Here is a 22,457-nt window from a genome sequence, read left to right as displayed (position 1 = left end):
TCAGCATTACTGAAAGAAAGGATAAGAATCATATAATCCTCTCCAAAGATACAGAAAAAGCATTTGACAAGTACAGCATCCTTCCTTGATAAAAATGCTCAACACTGTAGGGGTAGGGGGCACACACCTCGACATCATTAAGGCCACATATGAAAGACCCATAGCTAATATCCTCCTCAGGGACACAACTGAGAGTTTTCCCCCTAAGGAAAAGTACAGGACCACGGCGGGGATGTCCACTCTCACCACTCTGGTCCAGCCTAGTCCCCAAAGGCATAGCTTCTGCAATCAGACCACCAAAAGGCATCCAAGTTGGCAAAGAAGAATTCACACAATCACTTTCTGCAGACCCTCATGAGAGTCTATATAGACTACCTGGAAGACTCCACAAAAATAACAAGAATTTTTAAAAAACCTGCCAGAACTGCTGCGGGAATTCCCTTCTATCCAGGATAACAAAGCAATGCACAGAAGTCTGTTGCATTTCTGCACACCCACAATGCAACATCTCAGAGAGATGTCAAGGAATCGATCCCATTCCCAACTGCAACCCAAACCATAAGACACTAGAAGGAAGCGTCAGCAAAGAGGTCAAAGATGTGTGCTCTGAAAACTATGAACACTTATGAGAGAAACTGAGGAAGACACTAAGAATTGGAAGCCCTTTCCATGCTCATGGATTGGGAGAAGAAATTCCATTGCCATGGTGAAGTCACAACCCGTAGCCATGTCCACACCTAAGGCAATCCCTATAAAAACCACACCAGCATTTTTCACAGAGCTGCAACAAATGCTTCTCAAAAGAGAAGAGCCCCTGCAAAGTCCCCAGAGAAGCCAAGGGAATGTGGAAAAAGAACAGCAAAGCCGGAGGCATCCCAATTCCGGACTTCAGGCTGTATGACCAAGCTGTCCTCACAAAGGATACACACATAAAGCCAAGGGAACAGAACAGAGAACCCAGACAGAAATGGACCCTGGATGATGGTCCTGGCACAAAGACACACACATAAAGCCAAGGGAACAGAATAGAGAACCCAGATAGAAATGGACCCTGGATGATGGTCCTGGCACAAAGACACACACATAAAGCCAAGGGAACAGAATAGAGAACCCAGACAGAAATGGACCCTTCACTCGATGGTCAAGTCATCTTGGACAGAGCATAGAGAATATCCAAGGGACAAAAGACAGTCTCCACAGATGGTGGTGGGAATGCTGGACCGACAGCCACATGCAGAAGAAAGACGCTGGGCCCCTCGCTTCCCCGACACACAGAAAATCGACTCAAAATGGATGAAAGACCTACCTGGTAGACAGGAACCCAGCAACACCCTAGAGGAGAAGGCAGGCAGCACCTGCTTTGAGCTGGGCCACAGCAACTTCTTACTCCACACATCTCCAGAGGCAAGGGAAACAAAGGCACAGTTGAATGACTGGAACATCATTGGGTTTAATGCCTTGGGCACAGCCAAGGAAACAATCAACCAGGCTAAAAGGCAACCTCCAGAAAGGGAGAAGAGATGCCCAAATGACACGCCCGAAGGTCCTTCCCCCACTTGACCCCCCAAACACCAAAGCTCCAGCCAAGACGGGTCAGAAGACACGAACAGACATTGCTCCAAAGAAGACATAGGAAGAAATGCTCCCCCTCCCTCATCATTGCAGAAATAGAAATCCACACTACTGTGAGATGCCACCTCACACTGCTCAGAGTGGCTCAGATGAACAACTCAGGAGACAACAGATGCAGGCCAGGATGTGGAGAAAGGGGAGCCCTCTTGCACTCTTGGTGGGAATGTAAGCTGGGGCAGCCACTCTGGAAAACAGTAGGGAGGTGCATCAGGAAATTGAAAACAGAGCTACCCTACAACCCAGCAATTGCACTACTGGGTATTTACCCCAAAGATACAAAGGTAGTGATCCCAAGGGGCACCTGTACCCCAATGTTCATAGCAGTAATGTCCACAATAGCCAAACTTTGGAAGGGGCTGAGATGCCCTTCAACAGATGAATGGATAAAGAGGATGTGGTCCATATATACAATGGAATATTACTCAGCCATCAGAAAGGATGAAATCTTGCCATTTGAAATGATGTGAATGGACGTAAACGGTATTATTCCGAGGGAAATAAGTCAACAGAGAAAGACAATTACATGATTTCACTCATATGTGCAATATAAGAACAGAACAGATGAACATGGGATGGGAAGAAAAATAAAATAAGGTGCAATCAGAGAGGGAAACAAACAATAAGAGACTGTTAACTCTAGGAAACAAACATGGTTGCTGGAGGGGAGGTGGGTGAGGAGAAGGGGTAACTGGGTGATGGAATGAGCACTGGGTATTATATGCAACTGATGAATCCCTGACCTCTACCTCTGAAACTAATAATATACTATATGTTAACTAAATGATTTTAAATTAAAAAAAAAAAAAAAAGACGTGTGTTGGTACATCTGGAAACACCAGCTGCCTGGCCCACAGAGGGAGAAACCCAGCTCCTTCAGACGGGCACTTAGAGAGTTTAAAGTATAGCGTCATCTTCATGACCAGGCGGGCCCAAGATGCCAGAGGGACTCCGTGGCAGGCCCCTCCAGGCAGGGCCCCGGCCTCTCACCTGCCTTTCTGCTTCCTTCAGCAGGCTCCGGAATCGCTCGTCCCGCAGCACCCAGTGGGGGAGGTCTGTCTGGCCCCGGTGCTGCGCGTCTTCTAAGCGCTGCCTCAGTTCACGCAGGGTGCAGATCTCCTCGTTCAGCTGCCTCTGCCGCGTTCTGGAGGCCTGGAGATCCAGCTCCAGGTCCAGGGAGGTGCGGGCCATGAGCTCGGCCACGGAGGACTTGCAGGGCTGCGGGAGACGTTAGCTGTGAACACACACGCTGCGCGGACACCAGGGCGCCGCGCAGCCAGCGAGCTCCGCCGTCTGCGAGGTCCTTCCACAACGTATGCGGACTGACGGGTGAAGCGCAGCTACTGGACAGGTGCTTCTCTACGCATGACCAATGTGAAACAAACGTAGGATTTGGGCTAGATTAATTTAAGTCTCTAGTTCAATATCAAGTTAGTGATGGAAATGATGTGCTTTAATGATGCCCTATGCATTTGCAGAGACAGATCTTTATCTGAGACTGGCAGAATTAAAAATGGGTACAATGTTAAGTGTTACAGACTATACATTAAATATATAAAAATTTCCAAGTGTTTGTAAAATTTCATTTTGCACTTATATCTAGAAAGATAGTTTGTATGCAAAGGTGATTCACCTATTTTACAATATGAAAAAAAAAACCCGTTATATATAACAGGTAATTAACAGGTAATAAAGTCAGCATAATATGTGACCATTGTAAAAAGCTGAAAAGTATATATGAGCATGGGGGTTCCCACCGTGGTTTCCAAGGGATAGTAATAAGTTCTCCTTGCCCGTAGCCCGGGCACTGCGAAGCTTGGGTTACAGTGGGCATGAATTTGCAGCCACACAGTCCCAGTGCTACAACCAGCACAATTCCAGCAGCTACCTACATGATGTGCTCCTTCTGCCCATTTCAAGCAAGAGAAGAGTTAGAGCTAGGAGAGTTTCAATATCTAAACACAAAATATGGCAAGAGCATCATCCCAGTAATTTTCCACAACATCCGGCCACAGCACTCAGAGCACCAGTAGCTGGAGGACCCATTGGGGAGACACTCTAGGAACTAAATCCTAGACATGGATATTTCACTCTGTCTTGGACCCCAAGGCTGGCTAAATGTTTGTAGTACAACTGGAAGAGAGCCCCTGAATTCATTCAGGTGCACTGTATCAGCACAGAGTTAACCCTGAGGAAGGTGAGAATGCCTTTCTAGTACAGACATTTCAGCAGAAGAATTAGGGAGTATACAGAACACTTGCACTTGGCCAGCTGCCAGATCAAGGTGTTCTAGCCAAAAGGAGCTGACTGGAAACAGAAGAGTGACCCATAAAATATGGAGAAAAGAATCACCCAAGAGAAGTACCAGCCAACCTATCAGGCCACCATTCTCAGAGACTGCCCCCTGTGGGCTGACATAGCCTACCAAGTGAAGAGTGCCCAGGCCCCAAACTACACTGGTTCTCCAAACAGCTTCAGACTTGGTGAAGTGAACAACTCTCCAACCCACAAGTGGAGACACTGCCACTGGGCAAGGATCACCAGGTTCTGTCAACCTTAATCCAGGACACCCAGCACTAGTGCCACTGCAATAATTTCTCCAGTTCTCTCTCTCCACCACCTTCTTGAGTGCTAACTGCTAAAGCTGTCCTGAGATTATTTGCTCCAGATCTGTGGCCCTGTACATGGCATCTGGCTCTTCAGTCCCATCAAAGGCCAGAATGTGATGCCAAAGGTAACTATTTACATCTGTCAGGAACTAGAGCAGAATCGAGCTCCCCCATAGAAGTTGGGTTGGTGGCTGGGCAGCAGTCTGAATGTGTATAATGTCATCTTCTTGAAAGAGCTGACCACTTTGAAGTTGTTTGAGAAGATTGCCAACCTGTATAGCATCTCCCCACAGCACTACTACTCCCACCTACTCTACTGGCAGGACCCCACAAACATCCAAAAGGTTGTTAGCAACAAGATGGTGCAGAATTTCCAAGATCAGTACTATCTCCTCCTCGGTACCTTAAAAGCCAAGAACAATGATGGCTACCACTCAGCCTAAAATGTGGCCTCTGAGAAGTAGAGCATGTAAAATAGAGCCTACAGCTCTGAGCCCCATGGGTTCCCTTGGATGCAGAAACTGCACCATTGTAACCTGGGGCCTCACCTGGCAAGCTGTAGCTAGGAGGGATTTTCCTTTGTCTATGAAAACCACAGACCAATAAAATCAGCAAACACTGGATGCAGTATCTGGCATGCAGAAAAGCAATGGCTCCTCTCTCACTTCATATTGGACTCCAGCTTTTGAATGGTTCCTTGTTCTTTTTCCATTCCTGCATTCCTAAAGAGGCAAAGAGCAGGGGCATCTTCTCTGAAAGATGTCACTTCCTTATTGGAGGCTAGTGCACTGGGTATTTTCAGGCCACTGTACTGATTCCTTCTGTCTATTCTCCTACTCCGACGAAAGATCTGCCTCACCCCCAACCTTCACTTTCTCTGGTAACTGGCTTTGTCACCAGGACTGCTGACTCATGTACACGGTTCACCACCATTCTGTCTTCATGATGGCTTCCCTTCTCAGTGAGCCTTGTGAGCATCCATCTCTCCAGTTCACACATGGATTGATGGGAATGGGATTTATTCTGTACCTTCTTTCACAATGAGTGTTTCTAAGGACTTCCTGCTGCAAAACCCAGAGATGGACTCATGTGTCTGACACCATAATGCATGTGTAGAAACCACCAACAGACCTAGGTCTACACCTTGTGAAGGGAGAAGGAGAGGCTATTTTCAGGTGCATTCTCACAAGTATAAAAGGGTTGAGAAAAAAATAATTTTTGGACTCCATTTATATAATTTTATTTCCTAAGCAATCATTGCTAAAAAGGCCTAGGAAATAAGCATCCCACTGTATGATCAAATGACCCTGACAATGATATCAGGCCCTTTTGGATGGACTGAGCCAACCTGCATTTAGAGAAGAACTTGGTTAACCACTGCCAAATTTGCCAAATCTCCTAGGGACTTCCTATTTTCTGTGAGGGACCCCACTTTAAATGTTTATCTTTTTTTTTCTTTTGAAAAGGGTTTATTTTGAGCATTTTGCCTACACTGAAATAGTTGGATTGCCTTTATTAGTGGTCTAACTATGGGGAAATTTGAATTTTAGGAATGGGTACATTCAGGAATTAGTCTTTGTCTTGCCTCTGTAACCCGGGACCCAGTGATCTATACTGGTCCAGGGCTTTGACTCTTTGCTAACTTAGGTTTATCTTCCAAAGCACCACAAAGCCCTATGACCAACTGAGCAGAATGTTACAACTTCTAAAGTGGAGCATTTGGGAAATATAGTGCTAGGGTCCAAGATGATCAGAATCTGCGATAAACCTTGTTTTACAGATGCAGGAACTGAAGCCTTGGGGATGGGGCAAAGCTGCCTCCCTAATATCACATAGTGATTGATATAAATTTATCATATAAATCAAGACACTTCAAAGGGTTAAAGGAGCTCTAGTAATAATTACAATGATACAACAGGTATAGTGTTCCTACAAGTAAAACAGGCTCCTGACTCCTGTTTTGTTTTGGGGGGATGGGGGAAACAGGTAAAGCCTTTATTGAGATATAATTCAGCTACCATACATTGTACCCATCTATAGTATACAATTCTGTGGTTTTTGTAAACTCAACACAGAATCAACACAATCATTTTTAGAACATTGTCTTTACTTTCTTATGATGTCCTCTGCAGCGCAAAAGTTTTTAATTTTGACAATGTGCAAGACACCTGTTTTTTCTTTTTAGCTGGTGTTTTTTGTGTCATATCTGAAAAAACATTGTATAATCCAAGGTCAAGAAGATTTATGCCTATACTTCCTTCTAAAATTTTTACACTTTTAGCTCTCCAATGGCATTTGATTCATTTCAAGTTAATTTTTGTATATATGAGGGAGAGGTCCAACATCAATTATCTTTTACATGTGGACATTCAGTTGTTCCAGCACCAGTTGTTGCCCCTTGCTAAACACCCCAGATTATTACTAGATCTCTTTTTCTGGGACGTGATCTGTCATTGGGAAACTCACCCATTTTTCTCTTTTTTTTCAATTATTTTTTTGGGGGGAGAGTGAACATTATTTACATTCTTTTTAATCACCCGAGTATCCCATTCCCAAACCCCTCCCTTCTGTAACCTTCAGTTTGTTTCCCAGAGTCCAGAGTCTCTCATGGTTTATCTCCCTCTGATTTCTTCCCCTTCAGGTTTCCCTCCATTCCCTTATGATCCTCTGTGCTATTCCTTATGTTCCACATATGAGTGAAACCACAGATAATTGTCTTTCTCTGCTTTACTATTACACTTCGCATAATCCAGTTCCATCCATGTTGATGCAAATGGTAGGTATTCATTCTTTCTGATGGCTGAGTAATATTCCATTGTATATATGGACCACATCTTCTTTATCCATTCATCTGTTGAAGGGCATCTCGGCTCTTTCCACAGTTTGGCTGTTGCAGACATTGCTGCTATGAACATTGGGGTGCATGTGCCCCTTCTCACTACATCTGTATCTTTGGGGTAAATACCTACTAGTGCAACTGCTGGGTCATAAGGTAGCTCTATTTTTTTTTAAAGATTTTATTTATTTATTTGACAGAGAGAGACACAGTGAGAGAGGGAACACAAGCAGGGGGAGTGGGAGAGGGAGAAGCAGGCTTCCTGCTGAGCAGGGAGCCCGTTGTGGGGCTCTATCCCAGGACCCTGGGATGATGACCTGAGCCGAAGGCAGACGCTTAACAACTGAGCCACTCAGGCACCCCAAGGTAGTTCTATTTTTAATGTCTTGAGGAACCTCCATACTGTTTTCCGGAGTGGCTGTACCAGCTTGCATTCCTACCAAGAGTGCAAGAAGGTTCCCCTTTCTCCACATCCTTGCCAACACTTGTTGTTTCCTGCCTTGTTAATATTTGCCATTCTAACAGGTGTAAGGTGGTATCTCATTGTGGTTTTGATTTGAATTTCCCTGATGGCTAGTGATGTTGAACATTTTTTCATGTGTCTGTTAGCCATTTGTATGTCTTCTTTGGAGAAGTGTCTTCTCTGAATGTGTAGATTGCTCTGGCAGCATGGATATTTTCACAATGTTTATTCTTCTAATCCATGAGCATGGAACGTTTTTCCATCTTTTTGTGTCTTCCTCAATTTCTTTCATTAACCGTTCTGTAGTAGTATAGATCCTTTACCCCTTCAGTTAGCTTATTCCTAAGTATCCTTTAGTTTTGGTGCTATTGTAAATGGAACTGATTCCTTAATTTCTCTGTCTTCAGTCACATTGCTAGTGTGTAGAAATGCAACTAATATCTGTGCAATGATTTTGTACCCTGACACAATGCTGAATTGCTGAATGAGTAAGAGCAATTTTGTGGTGGAGTTTTTTGGGTTTTCCACATAAAGTATCATAACATCTGTAACAAGTGCAAGTTTGACTTCTTCTTTGCCAATTTGAATGCCTTTTATTTCTTTTTGTTGTCTGATTGCTGATGCTAGGCCTTCTAGTACTACGTTGAACAATAGTGGTGAGAGTGGGCAGCCTGTCATGTTCCTGACCTTTAGGGAAAAGGTCTCAGTTTTTCCCAAATGAGAAAGATGTTCACTGTGGGCTTTTCATAGATGGCTTCTATGATATTGAAGAATGTTCCCTCTATCCCTACACTCTGAAGAATTTTAATCAAGAAAGGATGCTGTATCTTATCAAATGCTTTTTCTGCATCAATTGAGAGATCATATGGTTCTTGTCTCTTTTGTGAATGTGATCTAGCATGTTGATTGATTTGCAAATATTCAACCACCCTCCTGTCCCAGGAATAAATCCCACCTGGTCACGGTGAATAATCCTTTTAATGTACTGGTGTATCCTACTGCCTAGGATCTTGTTGAGTATTTTGGCATTGATGTTCACCAGGGATCTTCATCTCCTTTTTGATGGGGTCTTTGCCCGGTTTTGGGATCAGGCTAATACTGGCCTCATAGAAGGAGTCTGGAAGTTTTCCTTCTATTTCTATTTCTTTGAAACAGCTTCAGTAGAAAAGGTATGTTTCTTCTTTAAATGTTTGGTAGAATTCCCCTGGGAAGACATCTGGCCCTGGACTCTTGTTTTTTGGGAGGTTTTTGATTACTGTTTCAATTACCTTGCTAGTTATTGGTCTGTTCAGATTGTCTTATTTCTTCCTGTTTCAGTCTTGGTATTTGTAAGTGTCCAGGAATGCATTCCTTCTTCCAGATTGCCTACTTTTTTGGCATTTAGCTGCTGGTAATAAGTTCTAATAATTGTCTCTATTCCCTTGGTATTGGTCATGATTTCTCCCCTTTCATTATTTTATTAATTTAGGTCCTTTCTCTTTTCTTTTCAGTAAGTCTGGTCAGAAGTTTATTCATCTTGCTAATTCTTTCAAAGAACTAGCTTCTAGTTTTGTTGATCTGTTCTACTGTTCTTCTAGTTTCTACTTCATTGATTTTTGCTCTAATCTTTATTATTTCTCTTCTGCTTAGGTTAGGCTTTATTTGCTGTTCCTTCTCCAGCTCCTTTAGGTGTAAGATTAGCTTGTGCATTTGGGATTTTTCTAATTTTTTGAGAGAGGCTTTGATGTCTATGTACTTTCCTTTAAGAATCACCTTTGCAGTAACCCATAGGTTCTGAACTAATGTGTTTTTACTTTCATTGGTTTGCATGAATTGTTTAAGTTTTCCTTAATTTCCTGGTTGACCCATTCATTCGTTTTTTTTTTATTTTTAAGATTTTATTTATTTATTTGAAAGAGAAGGAAAACACAGAGGGAGAGGGAGAGGGAAAAGCAGACTCCCCACTGAGCAGGGAGCCCGATGTGGGACTCAATCCCAGGACCCTGGGATCATGACCTGAGCTGAAGGTAAATGCTTAACCAACTGAAACACCAAGGTACCCCATGACCCATTCATTCTTTAGCAGAACGTCTTTTCTCCTTCAAGTGTTTCCATTCCTTCTAAATTTCTTCTCATGGTTGAGGTCCAGTTCTGACATGGTGTCATTGATCTAAGTCTGTTCTCATGGGCTTCTAGCTGCCTATCCCTATCTTCCTCAGCTTCCTTCCTTTCTATAATCTTATCTTCTAGATCACTAATTTGTTATTCTGCCTCATTTACCCTGGCTGTTAGAGTATCCAGTTTAGATTGGATCACATTCATAGCATTTTTAAGATTGGCCTGATTAGATCTCACTTTTGCCTTAGAGAGTCTATATTGTCACTAATGCTTTTTTCAAGCCTAGCTATTGACTTTATGATTGCTATCCTGACATCTATCTCTGACATCTTGCTTATATTCATATCCATTATATCTGTGGCAGAGGACACTGTCTCTGGTTCTTTGTTGGGTGTTTCTCCTGGCCATTCTGTCCAGAGATGGTTGAGGGAAGGAGCAGAGTCCAAAATATCAACCACAAACCAAGCAAGATGCATCTTAGAAAAAATCCAAAGTGGTCAAAAGTTACCACAGATATGCCACCATAATCTAGATGATCCAAAATAATAAAAAAGAAAGAAAAAAAGAAAAGAAAGGAAAAGAAAAAGGGGGGCAGAGAGAGATTATAATCTCTTGGGTGGACAAAGCAGGGTGATCTGCCTGTTTCTGCTTGATTTTGGTCTGTGTGTTTGAAGACACTATATTGCAAAATTGCAAAGAAATCAGAACACATATCTATATCAAGAATAAATTTGATAGAGTGAAAAATGGGCTAGTATGCGACATAAATCTCTAAAACATATATGAGGAAAAAAAATAAAAGCTGAGAAGCAACTTAAAAACATAGGCTGGGAAATAAGAATCTATTTGAAATGGAGCAGTGGTTAAAAAAAAAAAAGGGTAAGTGGGGCGCCTGGGTGGCTCAGTCATTACGAGTCTGCCTTTGGCTCAGATCATGATCCTAGGGACCTGGGATTGAGCCCCACATCAGGCTCCCTGCTCCACGGGAAGCCTGCCTCTCCCACTTCCCCCGCTTGTGTTCCCTCTCTCGCTGTGTCTCTCTCTGTTAAATAAATAAATAAAATCTTTAAAAAAAATAAAAGGATAGGGCGCCTGGGTGGCTCAGTTGGTTAAGCAACTGCCTTCGGCTCAGGTCATGATCCTGGAGTCCCGGGATGGAGTCCCAGGATTGAGTCCCGCATCGGGCTCCCCACTCAGCGGGGAGTCTGCTTCTCCCTCTGACCCTCCCCCCTCTCATGTGCTCTCTGTCTCAAATAAATAAAATCTTTAAAAAAAAAAATAAAAAATAAAAAAATAAAAGGATAAGAAAAGAAACTAAAAAATGTAAAATTTTAGCCTCAAGTACAAGCGAGTCATGAGGGAACACCTGGAGCTCCCTATATTATTTTCCCGTGGCACTGGAGTAAGTGGGAAGTAAGTTTAAACTTATTCATGTGTTCTTCAAATCTGTCTTCTGGGGCAGGGGTCTGCTGCTTGGCTTCTCAGGTGTCTTTGTCTGGGTGGAATCCCCCCACCCTTGTCAGGGGGATGGGCTTAATGTGAGTTGGTTGGCTGCATGGCTTTTGTTCCCTGGCATCTTCCCACTTCTCTCTAGAGGGTCAGAGCTAACATGGCCATGTGGGAATCTTCAGCCCAGAGCTGCAATGTCCCAGTCCAGCCCCGTCAACAAATCCTCCAGGTCAATACATCTCCAGCTCTGCAAGTACCAAACTCCACCGATTCACGCATCTTCTGGGGGAGGGGCCTTTTGCATTGATTCTCAAATATCTTTGCCCAAGGTGGAATTGCATCACCCTTGCCAGGGGCCAGGCTCAGTAATCTGCTCAGGTTTGCTCTTCATAGCTTTTGTTCTCCAAAGGCTTTCCATACAGCTTTAGAGGATGATAATGAAAATGGTGGCCTCCCAATCTCCGCCCCAGAGGAGCTGAGAGCTTGGCGCCCCACTCCTCAGTGTGCCCTCAGAGAAAAGGAATCAATCACTCCTGTCTCCCTCCTCTCCAGTAGCACTCTATGCCCACCCAGCCTGTGATGGAGCATTTCTATCTCTGGCACACAGCCCGGTCTGGAGTCTCCACACCCAGCCACCAGATTTCTGTGGCACGCTCCTGTGCCACTCCTCCCAGGGTAAGAAGAGAGTCTCCTAAGATTTGCCGCTTGTTGTGCCCCTGCTTCAAGACCAGTGGCTCTATGGTGCCATGGATCACAGATTACGGCAACCCCAAGCTGAACGCCCACTCCTCGGCTCCATCTTTGCAGCCAGCTTTCCTGCTCGAATACCTGGGAGCTCTGCTGCACTCTGTCATCCCCGGTCTTTCTGTGACCCCGAGGGTCCTGAGACCACATTGTCCCAGCTAGGGTTCCACTCCCCGCTTAGCCACTAGAGCGATGTGCCTCAGTGGAGGAGACTTCTAAAAGTTCTGATTTTGTGCTCTGCTGCTCTATCACTTCTCTGTAGCCAGCTGACAGAGGTCCCCTCCCTGTGGTCTGCATATGCATCACCTCAGATTCACTCTTCTCCACACCTCCTACCTTGTGGAAAATGGTCGCTTTTCTATCCATAAGAGTTGCAGATATTCTTTCCTTACATTGCCGGTTGAGTTTGCAGATGTTCAGAATGGTTTGACAGCTATCTAGCTGAATTCCTGGGACCAGACAAAATTACAGTCTCCTACTCCTCCGCCATCTTGGACTTCCTTCTTCCTTCTTTATTTTTTTACCCAGCCCATGACTGCCTCCACCATTTATACAACTGGTTTTCTGTTCTTCTCTTACTGTCCTCCCCTTAATCTTCTCAATAGTACTGGGTCATATCATGCTCTGATGTTCTACATCCTTTCTTGCTGCCTATTGTTAACTCCACATATTAGTCCTCAAGGAAACTCAAGACCAGTTATTACCTTTTTTGAGGAAACTGAGTCACATGAAAGTGGAATACTTTGCCCAAGATTGCACAGAATTAGGACTAACCTTCAGTCTTCTGACATTCCAGGCTTTCAAGATGTCTGTCAGTCACTAGATCTACGTGATGCCATCTCCCACGCCAAGTAATAATAGGCTCAATTTTAATTCTGAAAAGTGACAGGCTAATGTTTTTATTTCTTAATTCCAAATGAGGGACTAATAAAGATCTGTTACCTTCAACCAACCAACCAACTATACACACAAAAACACATACATTTATGAGCTTGAAAAAATCTTAATGATTTACTATATAAGGGGAAGTATATTGGGAACAATGAGAGGACTTTTTGTTTAAAAAATTATACACAGGGGTGCCTGGTTGGCATGGTGGGTTGAGTGTTGACTGTGGGTTTCAGCTTGGGTTGTGATCTGGGGGTGGTGGGATCAAGCTGTGCCTAAGGCTCTAACTCAGCTCTGGGTCTGCTTGGGATTCTCTCTTCCTTTCCTTGTCTCTCCTGCTTGTGCTCTCTCTCACTCTCTAAAATAAATAAATCTTAAAAAAAAAAGCATGAAAGCAATCAAAACTTTTGTTCTGCTATAATCTTTAGTTAGCAAATATGGTGTCTGTCGTAAGATGATAAAAACAGGGGTGCCTGGGTGGGTCAGTCGTTGGGTGTCTGTCTTTGGCTAAGGACATGATCCCAGGGTCCTGGGATCGAGCCCTGCATTGGGCACCCTGCTCCATGAGAAGCCTGCCTCTCCCTCTCCCACTCCCCCTGCTTATGCTCCCTCTCTCACTGTGTCTCTCTCTGTGTCAAATAAATAAAATCTTTAAATGGAAAAAAAACGATGATAAAAACATTCTGCATATGCAATTTTAGACCAGTGGTTTCCATCCAATGGGACATGCCCTTATTACAACAAAATCATAAATCCAATAGCATATCAGCATTGTTTAGTGAGCACTACAATGTCTATGTGTTAATATTTCTCATACATGCACAAGATATTTTTGTGTATATGTATAAACACATAGTAATCTGTATTTTTTAAGGATTTTATTTATTTATTTGAGAGCAAAAGAGAGACAGAGAGCACAAGCAGAGTGCAGTGGCAGGCAGAGGGTGAGGTAGACTGTCTGCTGAACAAGGAGCCTGATGAAGGACTCAATCCCAGGACCCTGGATCATGACCTGAACCAAAGATAGACACAACGGATTGAGCCACTCAGGTGCCCTAACATGGTAATTTAAAGAATGGTGCTGAATTCATAGTAAGTTAGTAGTTCTCACCTGGGGTAAACCATGTCTCAGAGAAGGTATCTGTGATCTCAAAGGACTTTTGATTGTCAAAGCTAGAGAGGAGGGGAGTAATATTGCCATTTAGCACAAGGATAGCAGCTAAAAATCCTGATATAAAGATAGCCCACAAAGAAAGAATGATCTTGCCCCAAATATCAGTAGTGTTGCTCTTGAAAAAAATATTTGTAGCTGAATTATGATTTATAACTATCAATCATCAACTGCTCCAAGTACAACTATCACATGGAAATTTGGGATTTTTTTCTCATTGAAAGCATACTTGCATGGAAAATCTAGGGAGCTACAACCGTACAAACTAAAGCAGCAAAACTTGAAAGGCATGGTGTGGAAAAACACTGTGGAATTAAGAAAATAAATTCATGAAGAAGAACCCTAAATATTGAAAACCTTAATTTTATCTCCTGTAAAAAAAAAAAATGATTTTTCTATTATATAGAAATGGTTGTTTTTTAATATTGATTTTAAGAATGTAAACATTATACCTTAAGAAATACATGTGATCCTCATTATTAGAGATCTGAATGTGAGAATTAGTCTACTTATTAAAATTTACTTGTGATCTCCAAATCAATATTATGGCATGTTCATGGTCTTGAATGGGCATGTGCAGAGAGTGGCAGAGTTTGAGTCACTTGATGCATGTGTTCCTAGCTAAGGTCTAATAAAACAACATTCTCCCTTCTTGTTTCAGCTCTCATACTATAAACAAGTTTTCTTTCATGGTCTATTAAGTGCCATGTTTTCATGCTCTTTGTTGGTGCTTCAGTGTTCAAAATGGCCCCAAAGCCATTTTAGTGAAGAAGTGCTGTCTAGACTAAGATGTACCTTATGAAGAGAATATGTTTGATAAGCTTCATTTGGGCACGAATTACAATGCTGTTGGCTGTGAGTTTGATGTGAACGAATTAACAATATAAGTTAAATAATGGGCCTTTAAACAGAAATACACAAAAAAATGATTATGTATTTATTTGTTGATGAAAATGTAACCAGAAGCTTATAGGAACCTAACTCTGTGGTTTTCCTGGCCGCAATGTTTTAAAACTTGGTAATTCAAGGTCTGCAGTGAACCTAAATACTATAAATAAAGAGAACAATTGTTCTAATGTTTGGTAACATTATGATATTATGGTATACATGTTTTCAAAACTTACATTTGTGAAAAAAATAAGGAAATTAATATATTACTTTTTAATCAATATTACCTTAAAATTACTTATTACTTTTTAAGGTTTTTAACAATAACTACCAGAGAAATGTAGACTCCTTACTAGTTTACGTGGCCCATACCTGCTTACAGCGAAGAGTCCGTCTTTCTAAGGTGTTTCGGACAAAGGCAGACTTCCGGGGCAGTGTTGAACTGTCACTATCACTACGATAAAGCTGTGCCAAAAAGAATGATGTACAGAAGTTACTTTCTTAGAAATTTAATATTCATTCTCTTGATGTATTATGAATTGAATTATTTCATTTTTTTTTCCTCACAGACACTCAAATCTGCATGACTACTAGTACTTTTACAAGGTCTCTGGGTTTCAGTTAAAAGCTACCCAAGACTTTCAATTAAAACAAAAACAACAAAAGAAAAGCAAACCCAACCCTCACCCTCTTTCAAAAACATGAAGTTTCCAGGGTGATAAAGTCAACAAAATTTCTGTCCCATCAATGTCAACACTGGCTGGATATTATGTGTGAAGTTCATGAAGCCAGTACTAACCTCACCATTTCCCTTTTTTTTTGAAGTGGGCTCCACAGCAAATGTGGGGCTTCCCGAGATAAAGAGTTGCATGTTCTACCCACTAAGCCAGCCAGACAGCCATTTTTCACTTTTGATCATTCACTTGCTGTATTTCAGACTCTGGCAAGAAGCTGGGGTAAAAATAGCTTTAAGAAAAAAAAAGAGACTTGTCCTGTAGTAAAACAAGCTAATCACTAACTCCCATCCCGTTAAACAAGAGAAAAGCTCTCTTTTTTAAAAGAAAAATAAATAATGCCTTCTTCATAGCCAAGATATTATTTATTTCATTTGGTGGTGGGTTCTTGCTTCAGGATCAATGTGTATCTTTGTGAAAGCCAGTTCTTTTCTGGCAAGTCCATGCCAATTAACCCAAAACACTCAGGAAATGCCATGGCACAGCAATATGCATGCCCACCTCCACCCCTGCCTCAGTCATTTCAAACAGATAAAACAAAGAAGCCTCTAAAAGCATCACCTGTAAATGCATGGTCTTTTGCAGGGCACAGAACCTGGCATAGGAGCCAGAAATCTTACTCCGGGGAAGTAGAGGATTTCCTCCTTCACTTCACTGTGCTTCTTACCCAGCAGACCCAAGCCCACTCTGTGGTGGATTAGAAACAGCCCACAGTGAGGAAGGAACATGAGGGCAGCCTTGGATCTAGCGCCTCCAGGTGGCTGTCTGGTTAAGCACAAGCCCCCATGGGACTGCAGCCTCATGCGGCAGGAGTACCCAAGCCTGACCACGTGGGACCCAGGGCCCCCACGACAGGACACCTGGCTTCTGTGGGGAGACGCGCAGCAGGTCTTGCAAATGTCCCAGGGGCAACTTGGGCCACCCGGCCCCAACCCCCACCCCCGCCATAGGGTAAAGATTAACTTTGCTCCAAGAAAAGTTTGGTCCTTGCCCAGCTCCTCGGAAGTGACCCGTAACCCCCTGGGATGTCCTGCCTGAGTGTCTCTGTTTACCTGGGGACCTCAAGCCAGGCCACACAGTCTCTGCTAACAATGTGACTTATAATGGGGGCCTTAGGCCATCAGCTTGATCTCTAGAGACGAAGGTCAGGCATGCAGGCAATCAGCTCTGCCTGTGTGACCAACCTCCCAAAAAACCCCAGGCTGGCAATACTCCATGTGCAGCCTCTCCCAGCAGTGACAGGTGACCAGAGCCATGCGCACAATCCTGCTGGAAGAGACCCGGAGGCCTGCGACAGGTCTCTCAGTGCTGCCCGATGTGCCTCTTCCCTCTGGTGACCTTGGTCTATATCTTTGCACTGTAATAAACCACAATAGTGAATCTAACGGCTTTGCGGAGTTCTGTGGGTCCTAGCAAGTTCCTGACCCTGAGCATGGGCCAGGGGACCACTGAACCATACTCCCGGTGTCTCTTGCACACATCTGAGCCTGTTTCTCTCTTATGACTGAACTTTGGTTTTGCCCAACCAGAGCCAGCTCCTTGGCAGTTCCCATCAAGGGAGCCCAGTTCAGAGGCAGGAAGGGTCAAAGCTCTCCTTGACCCAAACAGCCCCATCAGGCCACTGTGTCATGACCATTTATTCTTCAAATTCCCTTCTCTTTCCTAATCCATCCTGTCACTGTCATACCACCACTGCTGGCCAACCTCCAACATGCTGTCCTATCTTCAAGGACCACAGCAGATTAGGTCCCCCATCTCGAGGTTCTCAACAACAGACTCATTCCCAAGCTCTGATGTCCAGGCCCCACCCTGACACAGGATGAACCTTGGGGGTGGAACACAGTCACCAGCATTCTGTGAAGCCCCGGTCCCCCACAACTTCACTGCATGGTGCAGCCCAGGCTAAGAACCATGCATTATCTCCTGCCATCAAACTTGGGGTGAGAATTTACGAGCTGGGGAGTCAGAACTCTGCCTCAGTGCCCCAAGTCTTCAAGGCTACAATCCACCCTGGGACCCAGCTAAGCAAAACTTCAGGACTTCTGATGACTCAGTGGCTTGACCTCCCAATCTCAACCCAATGCAGAATATTCCCTGTTCTGACCTGTTACTCCTTAGACCAATGTAGAAACAGTTTGCCCTGCTTCCCGATCATGAATTGGGACACATACAGCCTGAAAATCTGGGGAGAAATGTATTAGAATCTTGAAGAAATCCAGAGTTAGATATTCAACGATGAGGGGGAGATGGAGCCACCGGCTGATTGCACAGACCCACACATGTGTGGTACTCATTTGTGAGAAAACACATCTTTTAACATAAATAGTAAAAATAAAACACAAAAAAAGGGGGACAATATTCCAGACAGGTGGTGGCAAAGGAATATCAACTTACTCTGCAAATATACTGGCTTCGTGCTCCAGGGGAGAAGGTCTGTGAACGGACAACCGGGCTACTCCGAACAAAATGTGACCCACAGGTTCTGCGACTGGTCCTCTCCTTTGGAAGACTCACTATTTCTTCAGGGAAGACATCTTCTGTGTTGGTTCCCTTATCAACCTATATATTAGTTAATTTACATTTTCTAGAAGCAATAAATTAGCATAGTTACCAAACAACTGTCTCCTTGCCATCTGCACTCTGAGGTCCTTATTGGCATTTTACATTTAATGAGTCTAAAACTGAATTCTGACATTCTATCCCCAAATTTCCATTTCTTCATGCAAAAAATCTTAGTTGTCATCTTGGACTCCTCTCCTGTCATAATACACACATGACTAAGGACATTCCTGATGGCTCAATGTTCAAAATTAGGTGTATTTTGAAACTTGTCACCAACCCTTGATCCAAGTTAGCATCATCTACCCAGATTAGAATTAGTGCAGACCTTATTGGTCTACTTGATTCTATGCCTACCTCTAGCTTCAGCTCTGCCATCATGGAAACCATGGTAAAACTGAAGTCAGATCATGTCATGCTTGAGCTCAAAGTTACCCACTAATTTCCTATCTCTTTCAGAAAAAAGCAAAAGTCCTGAGTGGGCCTAAATAATCTAGCCCCTTTACTCACAATGCTCTCAGCTGTCACAATTGCTCTTGCTCCTCTTGCCAACCCATACCAACTTCCCTGTAATTCTCTTACCATACTGAGTCTCCCATCTCAGTCTTTGGGCACATGCTCTTCCATCTGCCTGAATGCCCTTTCCAACATTACGTAAGTCTTCTATACCTCCTTTTGTACAGTCTCTACTCAAAATTCAACGTCTTAGTTGTGCCTTCAACTACGACGAGGTAAAAACCTAAACCTTGCTTACTTTTGATATTATTCTTCTTTAGCTCCTCTGACAAAACAGTTTTAAAAGAGAAGTTATGTCAGGAAAATGGTGAACAAGGAAGCTCTATGCCCTTATCTGTCAGGTCACATGAAAAAAAATGGGACACTGCAAAACAGACTTACAAGAGTTATGCAAAACAGTCAAGTTCTTCAGTAAAATGAATGGCAATCAAGAAGAATACTCAAATGGTAGGAAATGAGGGCAGGAAAAGATGGCGGAGGAGAAGGGGACCCTATTCCAACCGGTCCACTGAACTGAACTGGCTATCTACCAGACCACTCTGAACACACATGAAATAAGCCTGAGATGTAAGAAGATATATCTGGATCTCTACAAACAGAATATCGCAGGCGGTTGGTTTCAAGTATGAAGGGTGGAGCTGTGATTCCCCAGCAGATATTGGAAGATAAACAAAAGAGGGAGGCACCCGTGGGGATAATGCACCACCAGTGCATGAAAGCCTCCCATGCTGGGGATGGGGAACAGACTTGCAGACCAGTAGTGGTGGGGAAAAGACTTTAGGACAGCTCCCTGGACTGAAACCGGGAGCGGTGGGGCTATGGGTACGAACTGGGGGCAGCTGGCAGTTTTAGAAGCACAAAGGGCAGAGATGTGCCCCGACCTGGAGGCAAGGACTGGGAGCGCTGAGGGGGGGCACACAACAGAGGTCACTGCAGTTTTTAGCAGCACAGAGAGAAATGGAGATAGCGTGGCATGGAGAGCTCACTGAAGAACAGACTGTGATCTCTTTGTTCTGAGGCAGAGGGTTGGAAAGGATCTCTTCTTCTCTCACTCTCCGAAGAGACATGGAAAGCTGCCAGGGAAAGCCACCAGAGAACAAAAGCCCAGAAAACCGGGTTTCACTGAGCTCATTCCCCACAACAGGGGGCAGGACAACTCTGCCAAAAAACAGTTGTCTGAGTAACACTGTGGCAGGCCCCTCCCCCAGAAAACAGGCTGGGAGAACAAGACGCCAACAACCCTAAGGTCCCTATAAAGCAAGTGCATCTTGCTTGGGTTGTGGTCAATAATTTGGACTCTGTACATTCCCTCAACCACCTCTCAACAGAATGACTAGGAGGAGGAACTCCCAAAATAGGAAAGACTCAGAGATTCTGACTTCTGCCACAGATTTACAAATGGATGCAGATATAACCAAGGTGTCAGAAATGTAATTCAGGATAACAGTTGTGAAGACGATAGCTAGAATGGAGAAATCAATTAATGGCAACATAGAGTCTCTAAGGGCAGAAATGAAAGCTGAACTGGCAGAACTTAAAAATGTTATCAATGAGATCCAATCCAATCTAGATAATCTAACAGCTAGGGTAAGTGAGGCAGAAGAACGAATTAGTGACCTAGAAGACCAATTGATAGAAAAGAAGGATAAAGAGAAGGTCAGGAAGAAACCACTCAAAATCCATGAAAACAGAATCAGAGAAATAAGTGACAACATGAAACATTCCAATGTCAGAATTACTGGAATCCCTCAGGGGGTGGAGAGAGAGAGAACTGTAAGATATATTTGAGCAAATCACAGCTGAGAACTTCCCTAATCTGGGGAAAGAAAGATTCGTGTCTTAGAGGCAGAGAGGACTCCTAGCAAGATCAAGGAAAATGGGCCAACGCCCCAGCATGTAATAGTAAAACCTGCAAATCTTAGAACCAAGGAAACTATCTTAAGGACAGTTAGGGGGAAGAGATTCCGTACGTAGAGAGGAAGGAACATCAGAATAACGTCAGATCTATCCACAGAGACCTGGCAAGCCAGAAAGACCTGGCAAGACATATTTAGGGTACTAAACGAGAAAAACATGCAGCCAAGAATACTTTATCTCGCAAGGCTTTCATTGAGAATGGATGGAAAGTTGCAGAGCTTCCAAGACCGGCAGAAACTGAAAGAATATGTGACCACTAAACCAGCTCTGCAAAAAATATTAAGGGGGATTCTATAAAAGGAGAAAGACCCTAAAAGTCATACACAACAGAAATTTACAGAGAGAATCTATAGAAACAAGGAATTCACAGGCAACATGATGACAATAAATTCTTATCTTTCAATAATCATTCTCAATATGAACAGCCTAAATGCTCCCATAAAACGGCACAGGGTTGCAGATTGGATAAAAACACAGGACCCATCCATATGCTGTGTACAAGAGACTCATTTTGAACCTAAATATACATCCAGACTGAAAGTGAAGGGTTGGAGATCCATCTTCTGTGCCAGCAGACCTCAAAAGAAAGCTGGGGTAGCAATTCTTGTAACAGACAAATTAGATTTTAAATTAAAGACTGTAGTTAGAGACAGAAGACACTATATCATTCCTAAAGGGTGTATCCAGCAAGAAAATCTAAATATTGTAAATATCTACGCCCCTAACATGGCAGCAGCCATCTACATAAGCCAACAGTTAACCAAAATAAATATTGATAATACATTATATTGATATTGATAATAATGTATTAATTATAGGAGACCTCAATACTCCATTCTCAGCAATAGACAGATCATCTAAGCAGAAAATAAACAAAGAAACAAGAGCCGGAATGACATTCTGGACCACATGGACCTCATAGATAAATACAGAACATTTCACCCTAAAACAACAGAAAAATCATTCTTCTTGAGCGCACATGGAAGTTTCTCCAGAATACACCACATACTCAGTCACAAATCAGATCTCAAACGATACCAAAAGACTGATATTATTCTCTGCATATTCTCAGACCATAATGCTTTAAAACTGGAACTCAATCACAAGAAAGAAATTTGGCAGAAATTCAAACACTTGGAAGCTAAAGACCAGAATGCTCAAGAATGTTTGGGTCAACCAGGAAATCAAAAGAATTTAAACAATTCATGGAAACCAATTCATGGAAAACCCATCAGTCCAAAACCTATGGGATACTGCAAAGGTGGTCCTAAGGGGGAAATACATAGCCATCCAAACCTCACTCAAAAAAATAGAAAAGTCCCGAACTCACCAACTAACTCTACACCTTAAAGAAATAGAGAAAAAGCAACAAACGATGCCTAAGGCACGCATTAGAAGAGATTAATTAAGATTAGAGAAGAGATCAATGAATTAGAAACCAGAAACACAGTAGATCAGATCAACGAAACTAGAAGCTGGTTCTCTGAAAGAATTAGTAAGATCGATAAACCACTGGCTAGACTTATCCAAAAGAAAAGAGAAAGGACCCAAATTAATAAAATTATGGATGAAAGGGGAGAGATCATGACTAACACCAAGGAAATAGAAACAATTATTAGAAATTATTATCAACAACTATATACCAATGAACTGAGCAATCTGGATGAAATGGAGGCCTTCCTGGAAACCTGGAAACTGCCAAGACTTGAAACAGGAAGAAATTTACAACCTGAATAGGCCAATAACCAGTAACGAGATTGAAGCACTGATCAAAAACCTACCAAAAAAGAGGAGTCCAGGGCCTGATGGATTCCCTGGGGAATTCTACCAAACATTCAAAGAAGAAATAATACCTATTCTCCTGAAGCTGTTTCAAAACATAAAAACAGAAGGAAAGCTTCCAGACTCATTCTATGAGGCCAGCATTACCTTCATCCCCAAACGAGAGAAAGACCCC

The 22,457-nt window shown here is 43.0% G+C and overlaps 1 protein-coding gene and 1 pseudogene across 5 annotated transcripts in view; one reads left to right on the top strand and one right to left on the bottom strand.

Annotated features, from left to right (window-relative positions):
* LOC148162072 (protein WWC3-like) overlaps nt 1-22,457 on the bottom strand; it is a 233,709-nt gene that overhangs the window by 2,588 nt on the left and 208,664 nt on the right. For all 5 annotated transcript variants that reach the window (XR_015767215.1, XM_088020350.1, XM_088020351.1 and 2 more), the window contains 3 exons: nt 17,903-18,067; nt 15,147-15,239; nt 2,620-2,847 (listed from right to left, as the gene is read on the bottom strand). Coding sequence is in view for 4 of the 5 variants with exons in the window: in XM_088020350.1 (XP_087876476.1) it covers nt 2,620-2,847; nt 15,147-15,239; nt 17,903-18,067 (486 nt within the window). In the remaining variant the exon portion in view is untranslated. The remainder of the gene's footprint in view (nt 1-2,619; nt 2,848-15,146; nt 15,240-17,902; nt 18,068-22,457) is intronic.
* Nucleotides 3,462-4,695, top strand: LOC148162075 (transcription factor CP2-like protein 1 pseudogene; annotated as a pseudogene).

This window comes from Eumetopias jubatus, unplaced genomic scaffold (assembly GCF_037043125.1).
Source record: "Eumetopias jubatus isolate StellerSeaLion01/CBP00866 unplaced genomic scaffold, mEumJub1_p1.0 scaffold_23, whole genome shotgun sequence".
Classification (NCBI taxonomy): domain Eukaryota; kingdom Metazoa; phylum Chordata; class Mammalia; order Carnivora; family Otariidae; genus Eumetopias; species Eumetopias jubatus.
The sequence above is the reverse complement of the archived record's forward strand: the minus strand, read 5'-3'. Positions and strand labels throughout refer to the sequence as shown.